The sequence below is a fragment of the Chlorocebus sabaeus genome, chromosome 20 (assembly GCF_047675955.1).
Source record: "Chlorocebus sabaeus isolate Y175 chromosome 20, mChlSab1.0.hap1, whole genome shotgun sequence".
Classification (NCBI taxonomy): Eukaryota; Metazoa; Chordata; class Mammalia; order Primates; family Cercopithecidae; genus Chlorocebus; species Chlorocebus sabaeus.
The window spans coordinates 107893354-107914284 of record NC_132923.1 but is presented as its reverse complement, the minus strand read 5'-3'; the positions used below and the strand labels follow the sequence as shown (position 1 = coordinate 107914284).

The 20931-nt window shown below is 40.4% G+C and overlaps 1 protein-coding gene across 5 annotated transcripts in view; it reads right to left on the bottom strand.

Moving 5' to 3' along the window:
* SRSF4 (serine and arginine rich splicing factor 4) overlaps positions 1-20931 on the bottom strand; it is a 32051-nt gene that overhangs the window by 10783 nt on the left and 337 nt on the right. The window contains exons 1-4 of one of the 5 annotated variants that reach the window (XM_073007588.1): positions 7063-20897; positions 6221-6395; positions 786-928; positions 318-466 (exon numbers count right to left, since the gene is read on the bottom strand). In XM_073007588.1, coding sequence (XP_072863689.1) covers positions 318-408 — 91 coding nt within the window. In that variant the 5' untranslated portion in view covers positions 409-466; positions 786-928; positions 6221-6395; positions 7063-20897. Of the gene's footprint in view, positions 1-317; positions 467-785; positions 929-6220; positions 20898-20931 lie in introns of those variants that run through there. The other 4 variants (XM_073007589.1, XM_073007590.1, XM_073007587.1 and 1 more) reach the window with 4 other exon arrangements.

Genomic DNA, 20931 nt, shown 5'->3' with positions numbered 1-20931 from the left:
CGTTTTAACTCTATTCCCATCCTTAATTCTAAAATAGATTTTTAAAGAAGCAATCAGCTAAATATAAACATTTAATTTAATTTAAAAAGTTGTAAGTATACATATTCATTAATATTTATATTTAAGATTAACATGCATAAATTAAAAACGATTAACAATTTAACAATTTAGAAATAAGTAACCAAATTACTAATCAGTTACTGGTGTTACTCACAGTGATTAAAAATTTTGTGAATATTTTATATGAAAAAAAAAAAAGATTTTCAGGCACCTATTTCAGTTTAATCTCATCTGTGTCTAACCCTTGGGATCCTCACCACCCAGGTCTAATGGGGAAAGGTTGCGGTCGTCACATGGCTTCCTGTTTTTGGTCAGCCAAGGGCCACAATGGTTCAAAGAGCCACGCATGGAAAGGTAACCCAAGGTCAGCAAATGGAACAGGCAGTCATCTTAGCCTCAAAGGATTCTTTTAATTAAAACATTGAGGTCTTTGTTAAATCTATGTTAAACAATTGCATTACAGAGAAAAAAAAAAAACAACACAAACACACATCATTAAACATATTTATAAAGTATTACAAACAAGAAATTGTCATTAATTTAATTAAAATTAAACATTATCAAAGGCTTATTTGTAATTCTACATTTTTTTAAAAAGACACATAATTTATAAAATAGCTTAAACATCAATACATTTAAATGCAATATCAATTAATTACTTTAAATAATTAGCATTTGATAATAAAAGCACGTTACTGATACAAGTATGGCCTTTGAATGCTTACTGCGTCCAGAACCGTAACTGCCATCTCGCCGTGGGCCGCGGGCATGCTCAACAATTACTCGCTCACCACAAAGGTCTTTGCCGTTCAGTTCATAAACAGCATCATCTGCATCACGCAGATCATCAAACTCCACAAAACCGTATCTAGAAGAGAGCAAAGAAAATACTGGTTGGTACCATTTTGACATCCAGCTTCACTAACATTAAAGAGAAAGCAATGAGGGTCATGCTTAGCAAAGGTTAGGTGGATTTTGCAAACTAAGGATCGGCTTTGTCTTCTCTTTAGGTGAAATCACTTTGCTTTGTGCCAACAGGCACTGCAAGAGGTAGGGAGACTTCTCAAAGTAGACTCCTATCTTTCTAGGAGGAGGCTGGCTACATACACAGGACACTTCTTGTTTCCCAAGTAGTTGGTGGCAACTGCAAAGACAGGGATGCTTGGTATAAGAATCCAAAATATATAATGCTACAAGATATATAACGCTCTTTCAAACACCACATACAACTCATCTTTTTTAGCTTTAAAAGTGGTATCTTAGAGAACAATTAGATCTACATTCAGGCACTGTGTAATAACTGTTAAATCATGTGAAAGAAAAAAACTTTTTTTTAAGGTTCCTGTTACTCTACGTAAAACACATCTGTCACATGTGATTATCAGTGAAAAAAAGATTGGAGCTATTTACTTCCCTGTGAGATTCCAAATTCATTTCCATGAAGTTTTAGAATAGGCTGGAATTCTCTGAAATCTGTATACACCTCATGCAAACGTCTTTAAATGGTATTGCTGTATCTTTTCCAGCCAAGAGGTTTGGTGGCTTAACATATATCCAAAAGAAGCCCCCCATCCTATTAATGCCTATTAAAGAGTACAATTTATATAACTAAAGTGCAAAATTTGTAAGATACTTATAAACAAGATTATACAAATGCCCTGTAAATTATGTTTTCAAGAAATATTTAGTTTGGTCTGACACAGCTGTGAAAAGTCCAGCTTTGTGACCACTGCCTATATTTAAAAACCAAAACCATCTTATTGATCATAACTAATCAGAAAGGAAAGTTACAAGCAATTTATTTAAACTCTAATAAGGCTGTGTGTACACGGGCACACACTGACTAAAGTTCCTCTGCATTGAAACACACTGACACTACACACAGGCTACAGGGCTTGTCAGAGATCACCCAGCCTGCTAACAAAAAATGATTCCACTTTACTTATTTATTTATTTTATTTTTTGACACGGAGTCTCAGTGTTGCCCAGGCTGGAGCGCAGTGGCGTGATCTCGGCTCACTGCAACCTTCACCTCCTGGGTACAAGCGATTCTCCTGCCTCAGCCTCCCACTAGCTGGGATTACAGGCACACGCCACCACGCCTGGCTAATTTTTGTATTTTTAGTAGAGACAGGGTTTTGTCATGTTGGCCAAGCTGGTCTCGAAACCTCAGGTGATTCGCCCACCTGGGCCTCCCAAAGTGCTAGGATTACAGGCGTGAGCCACTGACCCAGCCTCCAGTTTCTTTAGAATGTAATGCTGTACTCAGTTAACACGTTAAATAAGTGAGAACTCAGAATTGCGAAATTTTTCCTTTACTATAGAGTTTCTTTCATACAAGTCTCTCTCCAGGTAACAATGTGCTAGGTTACAACGTGTAGGTAACAACGTTGGAGGGTTCTTTATGTTGAAATGTCTGCCTGGCACTGAATGTCAACTCCATTAAAAAAATATAATAGAGACACACCCAGTTATTTAACAGGAAGTGTCTTGCAGTAACACAATTCAGAAGCCACCTGGCTCAATTTATGGGCTGTGAAGTCTTTAAAACATAGTTTCACGCTTCCATAGGCTAGAATTGCTGAGCAGCTTAATAAGAAGGATTTTGAATATGTTATCTTAAGGCAAGTAAAGCCTCTCCAAATCACTGACTTACTATGTCCAAAAGTGCTTTAACAGTGACTAAAAACCTGTAATAGATAACATAATGTAGCTGCTTTTTCCTTTCTTAGATAGAATGGATCATTAGGAAAACTATATTATTTTCAGACAAAATTTTTCTTTTAAGGCAAATAAAAAAAAACAATTCAACTATTTTCTACTTTGGTTTATCTCTAGATGGATTCAAAATAGTAACAATAAAAAAAGTGCCCTCCTGAATTTAACTGTCAAGAGTGCTCTGTCCCAAGTCTGCTCTGTCCACAGCATCACTGCTTTTGGCAGCATGTGAGAGCCTGACGCCATGTAGAGGGAGGAGGGACATTCGGCCTGGGCATGAAGGAATGGCCTACACTCCCTTCGAGTCACACTCTGGCTTGGCACTGTTCAATGACCAGGACTGATCTAATGTGATCTTAGGACACCACAGAATCCTGAGGATTAAACAAACCACAGGAAAATCACCAACTGTTTTCCTCAAAATAGTTAAGGGTTACAACTACTGGGCAGAGCGGGCGGTCACAGAATGCAACATCCTTAAGCTCTGCAGGTCAACTGAAACAGAAAGCCCAGTGGCCGCTGATGGCAAGTGATGCTTCTGTCAGACCTATGTGGTCATACATTCTCCCAGACTCAAAGATCACCCTGTTCCAAGGCTCATATGCAAAACTTATCCTGACCTTTCAGAGAAAGCAGTGACAATCTGTTCAGTGGAGGCAGGATAATTTAAAAATAAAAATTAATGTTAAGACAGATGAATCTTTCTTTGCAAGCTGAGAATGAAGCAAGGCATATCTTGCCAATACAACTTCCTCGAGTTACAGGGACAATTGGTAATGTTACAGAAAAATTCCTACAAGCCTTCCCCAGTATTTACTTCTAAAAAGTTCCAACAAGTGGGTCACTTGGTAAGCCTGTTTTGAGGGTATCCAAAACATTTATTAAATTAGCTGACTTGAGATTAAATTTATTTTACAGAAAAATTTTGGCTACTATTCTGTGAAAAAAATCTATTTGAAACATATCAAAGTTCAGTTCAAGGATCAAATCAGGCACTTGACTGTCACTTCTCTCTGCTGAGTGGGTTTGGAAGATTAAAACAAACATCTTCCCATACAACAAACCATATCTAATAGGGACTCTTGTTCTGAGAACAAAGCAAAGAGCAGATCAGTGTGGTTGTTTCTACTAAATCTGCTTTACTTGAAGAATGACTTAATTTCATTCAATAAATAGAGTGAATAAGATAGAAATAAATTAAGACAGGAAGACTAGATAATAAAATGTTACCTAACTCTGACTAAGCAATCTCTCTATATTAAGCAATGGTATCATAGCTAATATTCATAGCACCCCTTCAGCTAGGTACTATTATTTCTGTTTTACACATGAAAAAAACCGAGGCACAGAGTATCAAATAACTTGCATTAAAAAACCCTGACGAGCTGGCATTCAAACCTGTGGTTTGACACCAGGGCTGAAACTTCCTAACTATTTAAAGACTGAAGCAGCAAGAACTGGCCTGGGTTCTAGTCTTGGTTCTGCTATAAACTTTGAACAGCAAATTTAAATCTTTGGGGTCTTAGTTTATTCATGAAGTGAGGGAGTTACTGCGTATCTCCAAGGCTACAGGTTAAGTGTTAAAATTAGTGCTCCTTTGGTTTAACAATGGAGATGGGGTTTCAATATGTTATCCAGGCTGGACTTGAACTCCTGGGATCAAGGGATCCTGCGGCTTCAGCCTCCCAAGTAGCTGGGATTATAGGCACATGTCACTGTGCTGGGCTTCAAAAATGGAAAATGTAAACTCTAAAATTTGACATGCCTGGATTAGGATGGTACCACCAGACACCAACAGGTGGAAAGGGATAAATTTTTATTGTCTAAAATACCTTTTATGTATAGGTCCCAATTTTAGCTTAAACACTTCAACTGTTCCTGAATTAATTAGTGCCTTTGACAAAGTAAAGCTCTTCCTGGTAACTAACACTAGAGCCTTTTAAAGCCAAGCTTAACACTCCCTTTGTGCTTTGCAGCAAGTAATGTGAAACAAATCTGTCTCAAAAAGCAATCTCCTTTTGAATCCTCTGTCAGAGTAAAAAGGAATATAAAATACATACATGCATGTATACACACCATTATATGTATGCATGTGTGTACATATATGTACATACATCTTTGGTGTGACTTGTGAGTAAGCCTCACAAAACAACCGAAGAGATAAATTTCTCTAATTCTAACAGCAGAAATCCTTCCTCTTCTGCTCTATTAAAAACAAACAACATCTTTCAATAATTCATAGGATGCAGGAATTCAGAAGAATCTAAGACAAATGTAAAAACCCCTCCACAGCAGGGATTGACAGAAACACAAAGAGCCCTGCAATACACTTTCAATCTTCCTCCCCTATGCATATGAAAGAATAAAAAGCATGACGTCACTATTCAATATACAACACCCTTCAAGTAAGAGAAGAAACTCCTTTCTTCAATGTTTCTCTGCAATAGGTTGAGTATTCTGAATCCGAAAATCCAAAATCTGAAATGCTCTAAAATCCGAAACTTTCTGAGCAGCAAGATGCTCAAATTCGCTCACCAGAACATTTTGGATTTTCGGTTTAGGAATGCTCAACCATTAAGTACAATACAAACATTCCCAAATCCAAAAAAAAATCTGAAATCCAAAATTCACCTGATCCCAAGCACTGTGTTGTCTTTACCAAAACTATTTTTCTCTGGTCACATTCTATCCTGACAAACCTAGTCAAAAGAATGAGGGGAAGTCACTGTCATTTTCCCTCTAAAAAAGGCAGGCACCATAATTTTTACCAAGTATGGACAGGTATCTGGATACCACAAAAGCCACACTGAATTACATGGGCTGCTCTAAACTTCAGTCCATTCTTATCCCATTGCCAATGCACTCATCTTCCTCATTCAACAGCTGATGTACTGCTCAGGTTATCAATCAGAATTCTGAAAAGGCAGAACTGGAATGACGTATTTTTAAAACTAAGGTACTCTAAGACTTCAACTTTAGAAATGTTAACCACACTTCTTCAGGCAAGAATTATCATCTGAGTTTGTCTCCTTGCTAAATATGCTTTCTCTGATCCTATACCAATGGTCCCAAACACCATTAAGTCTGCCCTTTGCTCTGTCATGTTCTACTAAAGAGGATTTATCTCAACCCTTTTCAGAACAGCTTAGGGTCACTTCTGTCTTCCAAACATCTTCACTGAACAGGGAGACAAAGTCCTGTCTGCAATCTGATGCCCATGACTTGCTCTGGAAATAGGCTGATAAATGGCTAACTGGGCAAGGCATGACTAAGGGGGTGCTCAATACCAGAAACTGCTAGGGAGTGGGTATGAGGAGCAAGGGAAAGCAAGCCTCCATGCGTGTGACCGCGGTCACCCACCAACACTGCTTACCGAGGGGCATGCCTTGGATGGTCTCTCTATAAGAAAATATGCCCCTTTCCACGGTGGATCTCTGCTCACCTTTGTCCTAAAACTGTGCCACATGCTTTTCTTTGTATGTGGACATGACAGTCCTCAGCCAACCATCAGCAGGATGTGAGTTTTGTTTTCACAATGTGGTGAGCCATTCCCACATTCACTCATTTTCCTTGTAAGAACCGAACCTCTCCATGGCTGGTCAGGATTAGGGATGTTGCTGTAGCCAAGGAAAAATTTTCATCTGTTGAAGTTAACCCATGGGGTGGCTTGAACCCTCAATCTAGAGTCTGTAGCACTGTACTTTAAGGGTAAAGCCCTCAAATCTACCCTGAAAGAAATGGCATTCAGTGAACAGGAATCAAACAGCTTTCTTTCAAAGCACTCAGTGATGTCCTATGTTTCAGCCAACTTGGTCTCATGAGGTAAAAAGTCAGGACACACTGATAGGACAGTACTAAAAAATGGCAATTCTTGCTGTCTGCAAAAAGTGCTTGGCAAACTGTAGAAAGACACTTCTGCAACCAACTCTAGTGCTCAGAAGAGGACAACTCAGAGAAAAGCTTGTGAATGAGAACAGTGTAACTGCCCCGATTCCAAAGGTCTGCAACATTCCAGGGAACCAGTGTTCAGGCCCTCAAAGAAGAATTAACCAATGTCACATTTACTGCTTAGGATCAGTGATTATGGTTGCAATTTGATTTTCCTGGCAACAGAGGGTTGTTTACAACCCACAACTAAAAGCTGCTACCACATGAAATGGGTTCCTGAGATCCTTTCCTTTCTTGAGACGGGAAGGAGGCTGCTCTGGGCATCGTGGCCTCTCTTTCTTTAGTCTCAGAGGAGGGAGGGCCATCAAGGCCACCTGGAGGAGGTGGATGACTTACCCGTGCTCACTGAGTGGCAGAGCTGGGGTGCGACTTCAGGGCTCACCATTACCCAGTCTGGGACTCTTTTCACGTCGGCAAACTGGCAGTTCCCGCACACCAAGGGCTCTCTGATTAGAGCTAGTGTGGATTCCTGGTCTGCAAACGTTGGCCACAGCTCAGTCTGCACTTGATCTTTCCCCACCTTCAAAGAAGAAAACCTACCTCATGATGTCTCTCTTCCAGATCCCTTGACCATCTAATTTGCTCCCAACACCTTTGTAATCATTTCTGACTATACCTTATTGGTTGGTTACCCACTGGGTCTACTGCCAAATTCTGCAGTTTTCTCATTTGCTGGGCCTTCAGGGCTGTCTACCATTTGGATTAATTTACATAATTCTAGGCTAGAGCTATTTTTACTTAGTCAACTTGTTTTTTGTATTGTATCAGGGAAAGTCTGCTGCTAAATCATTTTTTTGTTTGGAAGCCTATAATGACTCCTAAGTATCTTTACGTCACTCTCTAAACCCGGAACACCTTGACTATACAAGTTGAATTATACCAATCTTCTTCCATATGCTTGAGAATTACCTCTTTCATGAAGCCTCAGAAAACGTGCCTATTCCAATTATTTTAGGACTTTCTTTAGCTTTAGCACTTCTATTCAATTTTATGTTTTTTGTTTCTGTTTTCTTTGAGAAGGAGCCTCGCTTTGTCGCCCAGGCTGGAGTGCAATGGTGCGATCTCGGCTCACTGCAACCTCCGCCACCCGGGTTCAAGCAGTTCTCCTGCCTCAGGCTCCTGAATAGCTGGGATTACAGGCGCATGCCACCACACCCAGCTAATTCTTATATTTTTAGTAGAGACGGGGTTTCACCATGTTGGTCAGGCTTGTCTCGAACTCCTGACCTCGTGATCCGATGTCTCAGTCTCCCAAAGTGCTGGGATTACAGGAGTGAGCCACTGCACCCAGTCATGTTCCTGTAGCTTTTTAAGCCTTGTTTTTGTCTTTGTGCTTACCTTCTCTTTTGATTATGAGCTCTTCACTAAGAACAACAAAGGCTAGTATCTATTGGCTATTTATTTAGCACAGTGCCTGGAACAGTAAATAATTTATCCATAATATTTCATTCATTCATATATCAAACGTGAAGAATGTATTATTATTCTTCCCATTTTACAATGAGAAATGAGAAACTGAGGCTTGGAGAGGCTAAGCAACTTGCTCATTGTCAAGGAGCTCATGAGTGGAGGAGCTAGATTTGAACCCAGACCCATGACTCTTAAAACCCAGCTCTAAACCACAAGGTTCTACTTCCTTTTTTCTTTTTTTAAACATAGTCTCACCTTGTCGCCCAGGCTGGAGCACAGTGGTGCGATCTCCACTCACTGCAACCTCTGACTCTGGGCTCAAGCAATTCTTGCACCTCAGCCTTCAAAGTGGCTAGGACTAGAGGTGTGCACCACCATGCCTGGCTAATTTTTGTATTTTTTTTTTTTTTTTTTTTTAGGAGAGACAGGATTTCACCATGTTGCCCAGGGTGGTCTCGAACTCCTGAGCTCAGGCAATCCACCTGCCTCAGCCTCCCAAAGTGCTAGAATTACAGGCGTGAGCCACCATGCCTGGCTTTCTACTGTATTTTAAAGGCAGATGCTTCTCTCCCAGTCCTGTGTACAATCTTTCATTCAACAAATGCTGCTGCTTGACTTAATGATACTCTAACCTCAGATAAGTCAGGCTGTAGTAAAGGTTTTTGATATAATGGGATAAAGACTCTAAAGAAAATAGAAATTGACCTTGGGGCAGGGTGAAGCACCTCTAAGCTGGGGGTATGTGACAACCAGGTTACTTTCACTCGTCTTTTGGTTCCCATTAGCCAGTGTCAGCCATCTGGTCCTTCCGAAAACATGTGTGGGTTCAGAACATAACAGACTAGAAGAATAGAGGAAAAATAAGATTATTCTGTGCAATCCCCATTCTGGAGGTCCCATATCAACCCCCAGAGTCTGTCTTTGGTTCTAAGGCTCAGCAAAAATTAGACCAGCATAAAGAAGATGAAGACTTGGACCTAGACGTGGTGGATGTGAATGAATATTGGCAATATCATGTGTTTAGGAATGTATTTAATTAGTTTTGCAAGGAATGGTGACTCGAACCAAAAAATATAAGCGTGAATGGTAGGAGGGAAATGGGCCAGAAATCAAAGAATACTAGAAAGTTTACAGACTTTCAACTATACAAAGATTAAAGCAGCAACCAGAAAAGTACTATGCAGATGATAAACATCTAAGATGATGTGATTTAATTTTCATTAACTACAAACTATTATTAACATGCAGCCCACTAGGCCTCTTCTTCAAATTTCTTTGTAATAACTACTCCTATTTTTCGAAATTTTACGATGTATAAAGCATTATGCTAAGTGCTTTACACACATTATATCCATTTAATTTTCACAACTCTGAGGTTTACTGTCATCTGACAGATCAAGAAACTAACTTAGAAGAGTTGATAACTTCCAAAGCTACCCCAAAGACCTGGGATTCTTCACATCCAGGTAACCTAAAACCTGCATTCTACCACCACGTTCTAACCGCCTCCTATACACCAATGAAAAGAAGTGGTCCATAAAACCAGAGTTGGAGAAACACAAGCTCTTGCACAGAAAATGTTTCATCAAATTATGTGCTGTAGCATGGAAGACAAATGCCCACAGGAATATAAGCATCTCATGAGAAAGAGTAAGTGGCAAGAAAACACCATTTCTGCATGTGATGTGTGCCAATACCAGTAAGTTGTGAACATTTATTCTCTACAAGTGGAACCAAACCCATATGCTATCAAAATTTTAATACTAGTCTAGGAAAATAGAAAAAGGTAAGAAATCATTAAGAAACTTATATCTTGACAATGAGAACACAAATATATCACTAGGAAAATTAAACTCATGATCCTTTCTCATAAAGTAAACCAACTGCTGAAAAAAATTCTCTAATGATGAAATAACCAAACTCAAGCCCATGGTATTGAGTCCACATTGCAGATAACAGCCCATCTCTAACAGAAAACATATTCACATAGTGGGTTTAGAAAAGTAGAACAATCATTATCCTAAACACCAAACATTAAAACTAAATCCTCCCAGAATGGGAGGTAGAAACGAATCTGTATCAAAATTTAGTCTTACTCTGTAACTGCTCTATGAGCCTATTTGCCAACTTTGTTTTAGCTATCCAAAACTTTCAAAAATGAAGTAAGTCAGCTAAGGTATCTCACTTTTACACTGCAAATAGTTTGTGGATCAAACTATCATTATCCCCTGCAATCATAACTGAACTTACTTTTTTGATATTTTAAAGTCAACATGGCTTTCCTGAAAGGGAGGGCAGATACAATCATCTACGTCCATTTCAATTTTCTGATACTTTTCAACACTAAGGGTAAATGAAATCCAAAGGTTTCAAAAGAGGGGAATCAACTATTCCCTGATGACACACTAAAAGTTCATAGAGACTCAACCACAAATTAAAAATGATTTGAAAAAACTCCAGAGATGAAAGTCACATTACCAATTTAGAATAAAACTCTTGGGATTTAATACAGAATTACCGTGTCTGTTATTCCTACTTAATGAAATAAAGGTTTACACTCTGCAGACAGCACTACCTGATTCCACACAAAAGCTACAAACAAAACCAGTTCATACTTACCTCTTAAACAACACAATGAGCAGGCTGCCAGGTGTTAAAGCTTCATAAAGATGATGCCTCTTGGATCATCTTGGCTGTATGAGGCACCATGTCCCTCATAATCGTCCCTGGTCCCTGGGCTGGAGTCTGTTTCTTCATTTTCATTTTTGGTTTTAACGATGCCACTCCCTATGCTTTTATTAATTAGTGGATGCCACTAATATTTTAATGAATTTTTCAAATTCTTTTAAAATGGATGAATCAATAGCTTCATTTCAGTTACATGAAAACCTTTCCAAGTCAATGCTTCTGGTCTGTGGTTCCTGACTCCCTTGCCTGAGCCTCCTGCTCTGCCCTCTTCTTTCCTGAAGGCTGAATTCAAACCTCCCTCTTTCAGACTTCCTCTTCTCTCTAGGTCTTGGGGGTCTTTGTTCATGAAGGTCCCCTTTCTGGCATAAAAGCCTAAACCCATGGTTGGGGACCTGGGAGAAATAAAGTGCCTTTCAAGTGTTTCTTCAGGCATTATGTGCAGTTCAGAAATCTTTAGCCTGGGAGACTTTCATCTCAACACACAGAAAAGTAAAACATTTCCTCAAACTATGGGCATACCAATTCAGAGTATAATCTAATCCCTCACCTTCAGGATACTCCAAGACCAGATGACCCTAGGAATGACAATAGGGCAGAGAACATTTACTTGTACAAATCCTTCCTTAGCCAACCACGATAAAGCTGATACCACCTTACAGCTTTTCAAAGAGTAGCCTGAGGAGAAGAATCACTAACAGTCTCTAACTAAGGACAACATCATAAAAAATACCATCTGTCTCACTTTTGGCAGTAACTCGTCAGCTTGCTGGAAGCCTCTACAGAGACAAAAGGCTGAAAAAGCCAGGAAACCTGAACTACCCTCTCACCCTCGGAGGCAAGTCCCCAAAGGACAGGACTAAAGGAAATAGCATGAGGGAAGCTTTGAATGCCAATGCCCACACATATCTAATATGTGAATTTAAAAAATCTTATATTTCCAGAGTTGTCAATAACTCATTTTGTAACCTTGGGCCAGTCACCTTATCACCCCATGCCTCAGTTTCCCCATCAGTACAAACTATGGACAACACTTGTTTATAAAGTGTTTTGACATACTCAGTTGAAAAATATATCATATAAATACATTAATATTTTTAAAGTTTTAAGATTTCAGTGTTAGCTTACAAATTTGTAAGTATCACCCCAACGGTATTCTCTTAGATGCCTGGAGCACCTTTCTTCTGAGGAGCTCAAAGTACAATTTGCGGTTCTGGGTACCTGGAAGCATAAAAAACACTAGAAACCCAAACTACATTTTATTACCCAGTCTATATCCTGTGCCTATCTTTTAAGGGACAAATACTTCGCATGGCCCTTAAATTCATACAATACCTCAATGAGAAAGGGAGGAGCAAAACAGTATGTTAAACTGAAGAACAGGGGTTTTAAATGACTTAGTCAAATAATTACAAATGATGTTTATTCACAGCACAAACTGAAGGGACCAAGAACCAAGGAGTAGAGGTCTTAAACCAGGGCGATTTATGCTAGTAACATTTGGTCAAAAATCTCAATATGGTATTATCTCTTAGCACTGATTTTTCAAAATGACAGAAAAAAATTAAATCCCCATGTCTTGGGGGGAAAAAGTAATATACTTTTTTGGGGGTAAGTTGACTTCAAAAAGTGACTTTTAATTAAAAAAAAATTTTGATCACATTTGTAATAGTTATATTACTAATAAAACAATGACAGCATGCTACTTAATTCATAGTCCGATTTCTCATTATTTATTATTCATTCAAGAAAAACTTCCTGATCATTTTTCACTCGGTAAATTAGCATTTTTTTATTTTTTATTTTTGAGACAGAGTCTCACTGTCACCCAGGCTGCAGTGCAATGGTGTGATCTCACACTGCAACCTCCGCCTCCCAGGTTCAAGTGATTCTCCTGCCTCAGCCTTCCGAGTAGCTGGGATTGCAGGAGCCTACCACCATGCCCAGCTAATTTTTGTATTTTTAGTAGAGACAGGGTTTCATCATGTAGGTCAGGCTGGTATCGAACTTCTGACCTCAGGAGATCTGCCCGCCTTGGCCTCCTAAAGTGCTGGGATTACAGACGTGAGCCACCACGACCCGCCAGCAAGCACAACAGGGGTGCTCCATGCTGTTGAGGTGGCCGCCACATGGGCATGCTCATACACTGCTGGTGTTAAGTGTAACTGGTGCAGCTTTTCTGGAAAGTTATTTGGTTAAATGCACTGAGATACTTGCGTATGTTCACTCCTGTTGTGACACATGAATTTTATTTCATAGAATCCGTACGTACTAAGGGATAATAAAAATACAAACGAAGTTTTATGCACATAATACCCATCACAGAGTTACTTATAACAGCAAGAATTAGGAGACCAAAAAAAAAAAAAGGTAGACAATATAAGAGGAATGGTTGGGTAAATCATAATATGGCCATATAATGGATTTTATGAAGTCATTAATAAGGAAGATTTTAATGTAATAGAAAAAAGTACATGAGATAAATTAAGTAAAAAAAGTGTGACACAAAATTGCACATAAGACCTCACCTATCTTAAAAAGATTCTTAATACTTCTTTTTCACGTTATGCTTTCATAATATCGAAATGATCTACAATTAACCTACATTTATTCTCTAGTGAGTCAAAAAGGTTTTTTTGGTTTTTTTTTTTGAGATGGAGTCTTGCTCTGTCGCCCAGGCTGGAGTGCAGCGGCGCAATCTCCACTCACTGCAAACTCTGCCTCCTGGGTTCATGTCATTCTCCTGACTCAACCTCCCGAGTAGCTGGGACTAAAGGCGCCCGCCACCACGCTCAGCTAATTTTTTCGTATTTTTTTAGTAGAGACGGTGTTTCACCATGTCAGCCAGGATGGTCCCGATCTCCTGGCCTCATGATCTGCCTGCCTCGGCCTCCCAAAGTGCTGGGATTACAGGTGTGAGCCACTGTGCCCAGCCGAAAAAGGTTTTCATTTTTAGTTCTTTTTTTTTTTTTGGAGATGGAGTCTCATTCTGTTGCACAGGCTGGAGTGCAATGGTGCAATCTCGGCTCCCAGGTTCTAGCAATTCTCCTGCCTCAGTCTCCTGAGTAGCTGGGATTACAGCATGTGCCACCACACCCAGCTAATTTTTGTATTTTCAGTATAGACAGGGTTTCACCATGCCGGCCAGGCTGGTCTCAAACTCCTGACCTCAAGTGATCTGCCCACCTCAGCTTCCCAAAGTGCTGAGATTACAGGTTTGAGCCACCGCACCTGGTCCAAAATGTTCTTCAATTTGTTATGCTTCATAGGCTAAATAGATGAGCCTTAAAGAAGCTCAGATGATTTCCTCATATATAATTCTAAACATTTTAATTAGAAAAAAATAGTTTAAAAAATTATGACAAAGGGCACTGTTCAGAAAAGTAGGAACTCTTGTCCGGGTGTGGTGGCTCATGCCTGTAATTCCAGCACTTTGGGAGGATGAGGTGGGTGGATCACCTGAGGTCAGGAGTTCGAGAACACCCTGGCCAACACGGTGAAACCCCATCTTTACTGAAAATACAAAAATTAGCAGGCTGTGGTGGCAGGCGTCTGTAATCCCAGCTACTTGAGAGGTTGAGGCAGGAGAATTGCTTGAACCCGGGAGGCAGAGGTTGCAGTGAGCCGAGATCGTGCTACTGCACTGCACTGCAGCTTAGGAGACAGATTGAGACTCCATCTCAAAAAAAAAAAGAAAAAAAGAAAAACAGGAGCTCTTAAACACAGCAGGTGGAAACACAAATAGTTTACCAAGTAATGCAATAGCTAGCAAAAGCATTAAAAAGTGTATATGCTTTGACTCCCAAAGTCTACTTACAGGAATCTGCCCTAAGGTAAAAAGAAATATATACAAAAATTCATATAAAAGATATTCAACAGTATTATACATGCATAAAATAGTACAAACACAAAGATAACCTAAATGCCTTGCAACATGGTTTTAATTATGTCCATTAAATACCATATGTATGAAGGAGTGCTATGTAGCCATTAGAAACCAGGTTGTAGGAGAAGACTTAATGACAAAGGAAAAGGATCAGGCTGCTAGGGTGAAACAGGCAAATTATAAAATAACTTATAGTATGATTCCAAGTTTGAAAAATAAAAAATAAAAAAACGAGTGGGGAGAGGCATAAGAAAAGGGAGAGACTGTGCAGGAGGTAGTTTTTTTTTTTGATGGAGTCTCGCTCCGTCACCAGGCTGGAGTGCAGTGGCCCAAAATCGGCTCATTGCAACCTCCTGGGTTCAAGCAATTCTCCTGCCTCAGCCTCCTCAGTAGCTGGAAGTACAGGCGCGCGCCATCATGCCCAGCTAATTTTTGTATTTTTAAAGAGGGGGTTTCACCATGTTAACCAGGATGGTCTTGATCTCTTGACCTCGTGATCTGCCCGCCTCAGCCTCCCAAAGTGCTGGGATTACAGGCATGAGCCACTGCAACCGGATGGTGAGTTTTTTAATTAAGAAAAAAAGGAGACAGAGAGTGTGTGTGTGCACATGCCCATACCTGTATGTGAAAAAAAAACCCAAAACTAAAAAACCCCACATGCAAAGAGTTTCATCTTCGGACTTTTTTTTTTTGGTCCTTCTCCATATAAAAAATTATAATAGGACAGGTGCAGTGGCTCACGCCTGTAATCCCAGCACTTTGCGAGGCGGATCACTTGAGGTCAGGAGTTCAAAACCAGCCTGGCTAACATGGTGAAACCCTGTTTCTACTAATACAAACATTAGCCAGGGGTGGTGGCACGCACCTGTACTCCCAGCTACTTGCGAGGCTGAGGCAGAAGAAACGCTTGTACCTGGGAGGTGAGGTGCGACTGCACCACTGCACTCCAGCCTGAGCGACAGAGAGAGGGGGGGAGAGAGAGAGAGACTCCGTCTCAAAAAAAAAAGTCCAGTCATAAATAAATATGTGCTATTTTGAAAAGTAAGAGTGGGTCTTTAAGTATACATAAACAGAGTTGTTCAAACAAGCTTTTAAACAAAACTTGTTTTAATCTCTTCTTCGATAATCCTAAAATTAATCCAGAACCTTTTCTTAACACAGACTCTAATGTTTTGTACATGTGGTGCAAATGGGATGCTACTTCCGAGGCTGGCAGAAGGGCTTAAAAACAAAAAGGTGGTAGGGTTCCTAAAGGGAAAGTGTTTGTTTTTTCTTTTGTCATATTTTGTCACTCATTAGTTACAGCATTATCATAAAAATGATAAAGCACTTCTCTGCCACTTGGTGGTGGGTGAAGATAATCCCTCTCATGATTAAGAATACAGTAATGATGAATGGCAGGGCCTTGGGAGAAGTCTTGAAAGACTTAAAAACTAAAAACTTAAAAAAAAAAAAGAAAAACAAAATACTGCAACAGCTCATCTAACCAGAAACCAGCAACCTGGAACATTAACTATATACTTCCTAATCTGTCAAGAATTCAAGAATTCAGGAGTCAAAAGAGAAAAATCCCTGTGTAGGTGCTGGGGTTGGCAGAGATTCCTCTTAGTATCTAAGGCTTAATAATGCCCTCCAGTGATCAGTGACACACAGCAACAACGACCTGCCTCACTTGAAGAGTCTTGAACTCCACATTAAAAAAATTATGGTGCATTAAACAAGGATGAAAACAAAAATTTTCTGGTAATAATTAGATAGCTTGACTAAACAGACCACAACATCCCCTGAAAATTCAGGCTATTCATGATTTTACTGTTACATGAAACACAGGTTCTGAAGTTTAAATCCAAGTTTCCCTTGAGAGTTTTAATTCATGACTTTAACTAAAAAATAAAACTATAAATTTCAATGATCTGGGGGTTTATCCTTCCAGCTACCAGACAGGCAAAATAATCTTAGCATGCGGTAAGTTTTATTCATTAACTAAAATTTGGAAAAGCTAAGATATAAAGATCTGACTAAAACCACAAGACTTTGTGGCAAAAGGGCAACTAGTGTACTCAAAATTCTTGCACACTTTACATGAAGTGGCTTATTATAAAAAATAAAATCTATATACAATCAAAGCCAGCAAAAGTTACCACAGAACTGAAAAACTATAAAGAGGTGCTGCTAATATTGCTGCTTCCCTGACATGCGTCTAGGATTCTTCCTGCCCCTCCCTTCCCTACAGTGACTTTTTTTTTTTTTTTTTTTGGAGACTTTCTCACTGCAACCTGTGCCTCCTAGGTTCAAGCGATTCTCCTGCCTCAGCCTCCTGAGTAGCTGGGATTACAGGCATACGACACCACGCCTGGCTAATTTTGTATTTTTAGTAGAGACAGGGATTTCTCCGTGTTGGTCAGGCTGGTCTTGAACTTCTGACCTTGGGTGATCCGCCTGCCTTAGCCTCCCAAAGTGCTGTGATTACAGGCGTGAGTCACCATGCCTGACCCTTGCAGTGACTCCATGAAGTTTATGGGGCGGGTAGAAATGTAGGAGACCTTAATGGGAACTGGAATGGTCTATACGATCCTGGGAGATCTTCGTTGTATTTGTGGTCCCAAACCATCTTTCAAAAAGTTCTCTAAAACAGTGGCAATCTACATTACGGTTGCCTGGTATAATAAAATGGCAGGCAATGAACTGTTGCTTACATACCTCTTCTCCAAATCCTATCAGGGTCCATAGAATCCTTTCCTGGACACTAAATCTCCTTTGAAGAACCCATTTGTTTCCTTATTTGGTCATCTTCCTATTATATAAGCTTCTTTTTTTTTTTTTTTTTTGAGACAGAGTCTTGCTCTGTTGCCCAGGTTGGAGTGCATTGATGCAATCTCGGCTGAATGCAACCTCCACCTCCCAGGTTCAAGCAATTCTCCTGCCTTAGCCTCTAGAGGAGCTGGGATTACAGGTGCCCATCACCATGCCCGGCTAATCTTTGTACTTTTAGTAGAGATGGGGTTTCACCATGTTGGCCAGGCTGGTCTCAAACCCCTGACTTCAAGTGATCCACCTACTTTGGCCTCCCAAAGTGCTGAGATTACAAGTGTGAGCCACTGTGATCGGTCTATACAGCATTTTATGCCTTAATTCTAAATTTAACCTACAACCCTTCAGCCTAACGTATCTACTGATACATCTCACTTCTACAAATCTGAACTCCAGCAATTCTTCAAAGACCTATCTAAAGCATCCAAAATCTGTTTCTGAGTTTCAATTATTAATCACAATCTAGATATGTTCAAACATGCTTATCGGTAGGGAGATCCACTGCCCTTCTGTTTGGGAACTATAAGCTTACATACATAGCTAAGTTATACTTTTTCCTTTGTACTCATTCCTTCCTTTCAGACTCCCCAGCATTTTTGCCTTACAGGCAATTTTTGCTTGATACACATCTTTACCATTGGTCTTCTTCCCAGAAGTCGTTTTCCTCTGTAATGATTCCTCAATGATGCCAGGAGGTCATATTGTGTGCTGTCTGGTGACCGTCATACTTCTCTTTGAAACTCTAAAATGACTTCATTTCAACCTTGACTTTCAATGACATTTCATGCATATCATGGTTTGGCAGCGTAACTGTAAGAATGAACAGTTCCTTAAAAAACCACCCAGGTATTTAGGGTCCTGAAAGGCTCTTTCCTCTTATCGCTCCATCTTCCTTCTGGGTTGCTCACTTCTTCCTTCCAGAGCCTTTGAATTCCTACTTACTGATTTTGAATTTTTACCGTAAAATCTTAATAGTCGTCGTTTCTGGTTTATGTTGTTAAATTTCTAGATCCTTCATAAGGCTCAATCCATGTTAGATTGTTTATTATTTCTCATAATTGCTTCTTTATTGAAGACCATGTCTTCAACAACAATTATTACATTAAAAAATATTTTTTCCCTATTCATCAAAAAGCAAAAAAAGTCATCATTGTACTTTTATTAGAGGTGGGGGTCTTGCTGTTACCCAGACTGGAGTGCAGTGTCACAATCATAGCTTGCTGTAGCCTTGAAATCCTAGGCTGAAGTAATCCTCCTGCCTCATCCTCTGAAGCAGGTGGGACTATATGCGAGTGCCACCACGCGTGGCTAATTAAAAAAAATTTTTTTGTAGAGATGGGGTCAGGCTGGTCTCAAACTCATGGCCTGAAGTAATCCTCACACTTCAGCTGGGATTACAGGCACAAGTCACCACGTCTGAGTCCCAACTACAACATCCGCTATTCCCAGACACCTAAATTCTTCACTTCAAGCTCTACTTAACCTATTCTTCAAAGCCCATTTCAACACATCTTTTCAAGCAAATCATTCCAAGTTTTACTAGTTAGAGTTTAAAGCGAAAGCAAACATTTCTTAATTCAACGTGCACATGCCATAATGCTTAATTTATTCAAGAGCAGAACTGTTTTCTGCCTCCTCCCCCAATTCATTTAGCACAGTGGTGGACATTTTGTTGATGGGTTATCAATACATTTGGTTGATGAATCAGTTTCCCATTAACAGTCTTGTCATTTCCCGCACACTATCACCTGAGTAACCTTAGAAAACAGACCTCACCAAACATGCTTTACGTTATCAAACACCAACAAGCAAAGATGTTTCCTCATCCCTCTGATTATAGCTGCCACTTACTGCCTAAGCCAAATGCTTTATATTTATTATCTCTAATCTTCCTTTTCCACATGAATGAGAAACCAGGTTCAGAGAAGTAACTTGCCCATATGTAGTAAGTGGTGGAACCACGATTTGACTTAGAACTGGCTGGCTTCAAAGCCCACACTTTGCTCACAAAAATTAGTTATTCTGTCAATTTAGTTGGGCTCTGTAAACAACTGGAGTTTTAACTTTCACATATATGAAATGTATACAATAACATCCAGCCCCCACTTCAATATATCCTTAAGAACTGAACGTTTTACTGCACAAAAGGAGTAATTTTCTAAGCCTTTGTAAAAGAAATCAGTACTTTACTAAAGACGTCCTCAGAAAACGATTCTTCCTAACGATTAATTTGAAATGACTTTCTAAATCCAGACAATCCTTTGAGAATATGGTAGCTACCAACTTGTCTCAAACGTGAAACATACTTAGGCAACTTTCAAAATGTTTCAGGTGTCAGTTGCTAGTATAACCCTGGGGAGTAAACGGTAGCTATATTAGACCTGTTGCAAAGTAGAGGTATTTTTTTAAGTCGGGAGTTCTCTGACACCCAAGGTTTAGTGCCCTAAAATGTTACCCCAGTCCTTTTAATTTTACATCCATGTCTTCCAAGCCCTATCTAACATTTCCTGGTTCCCAGTTTTCCCCGTTGAGTATTTTCTCCAGACCTTATTCCTCAACAGTTTTCCCTGAAACTTGTAGCTCATACTGGCCCTATTTTTGCCGAAGCAGCTTAGGAATACAAGTAATAGATCATACTCTGGGGGAGGCAGTAAGTTAACAATTTCGTCTCCGTCTGCGTTAACGAGACGCAGATACTAGCCAGGGTGGCCACTATTCTCCTAACAAATTCTAAAACGGCAAAACAATTTTTCGGTAAGTTGGAGAACGGAAACCACAGCGTGGAAACTCTGCACGGAGTCTTAAAGATAAGGAGTTAAGACTTTAATTTACTCTTGCAGAGGGAACGGTGAAGGCTTTCAGCACGGCAAGACGATACTTTCGAAACTGTCACTAGACTACTCAAACAGGAGTCTCCCGCCCAAAAGAGCGTGGCACATGGCTAAAAACGGCCTCCCTCCAACGCTCCAGTCCCCGGGAAAGACGCGCTGTGACCGTCTGATCCACAGACTGGGGAAGAGGTGAAAGGGAGCAGGAAATCCTGTTTATTTCCAGTAATCCTCAGAGCGGGAAAGGTTGGTCTCTACCCAGGGACGAACCAGGCCCCAGTCCCGGGCCTAGGAAGGGAAAACCCAGGTCTCCCGGGCGCCCTGGAGCTGTGCCCTCCTGCCCGGAGCACGAGCCCCACTCGGGCTTTCCTTCTCCCTGTCCCACTCAGGGCCTCACCACAGCTCCCATTATGCCTCTACCACCCCCACCCGCGCAGGCGCAGTGGGAACCGGGGCCTACCCGCGCCCCCGAGGCGCCGCCACTATGGCGGAGCCTGGTCAGGCCAGTAGCTGCTCCGCGCGGACCAGGCGTCCCTCTCCCGTCCCCACGGCCTCCTCACCACCGCTGGGGTCTCTGGGGTCTGT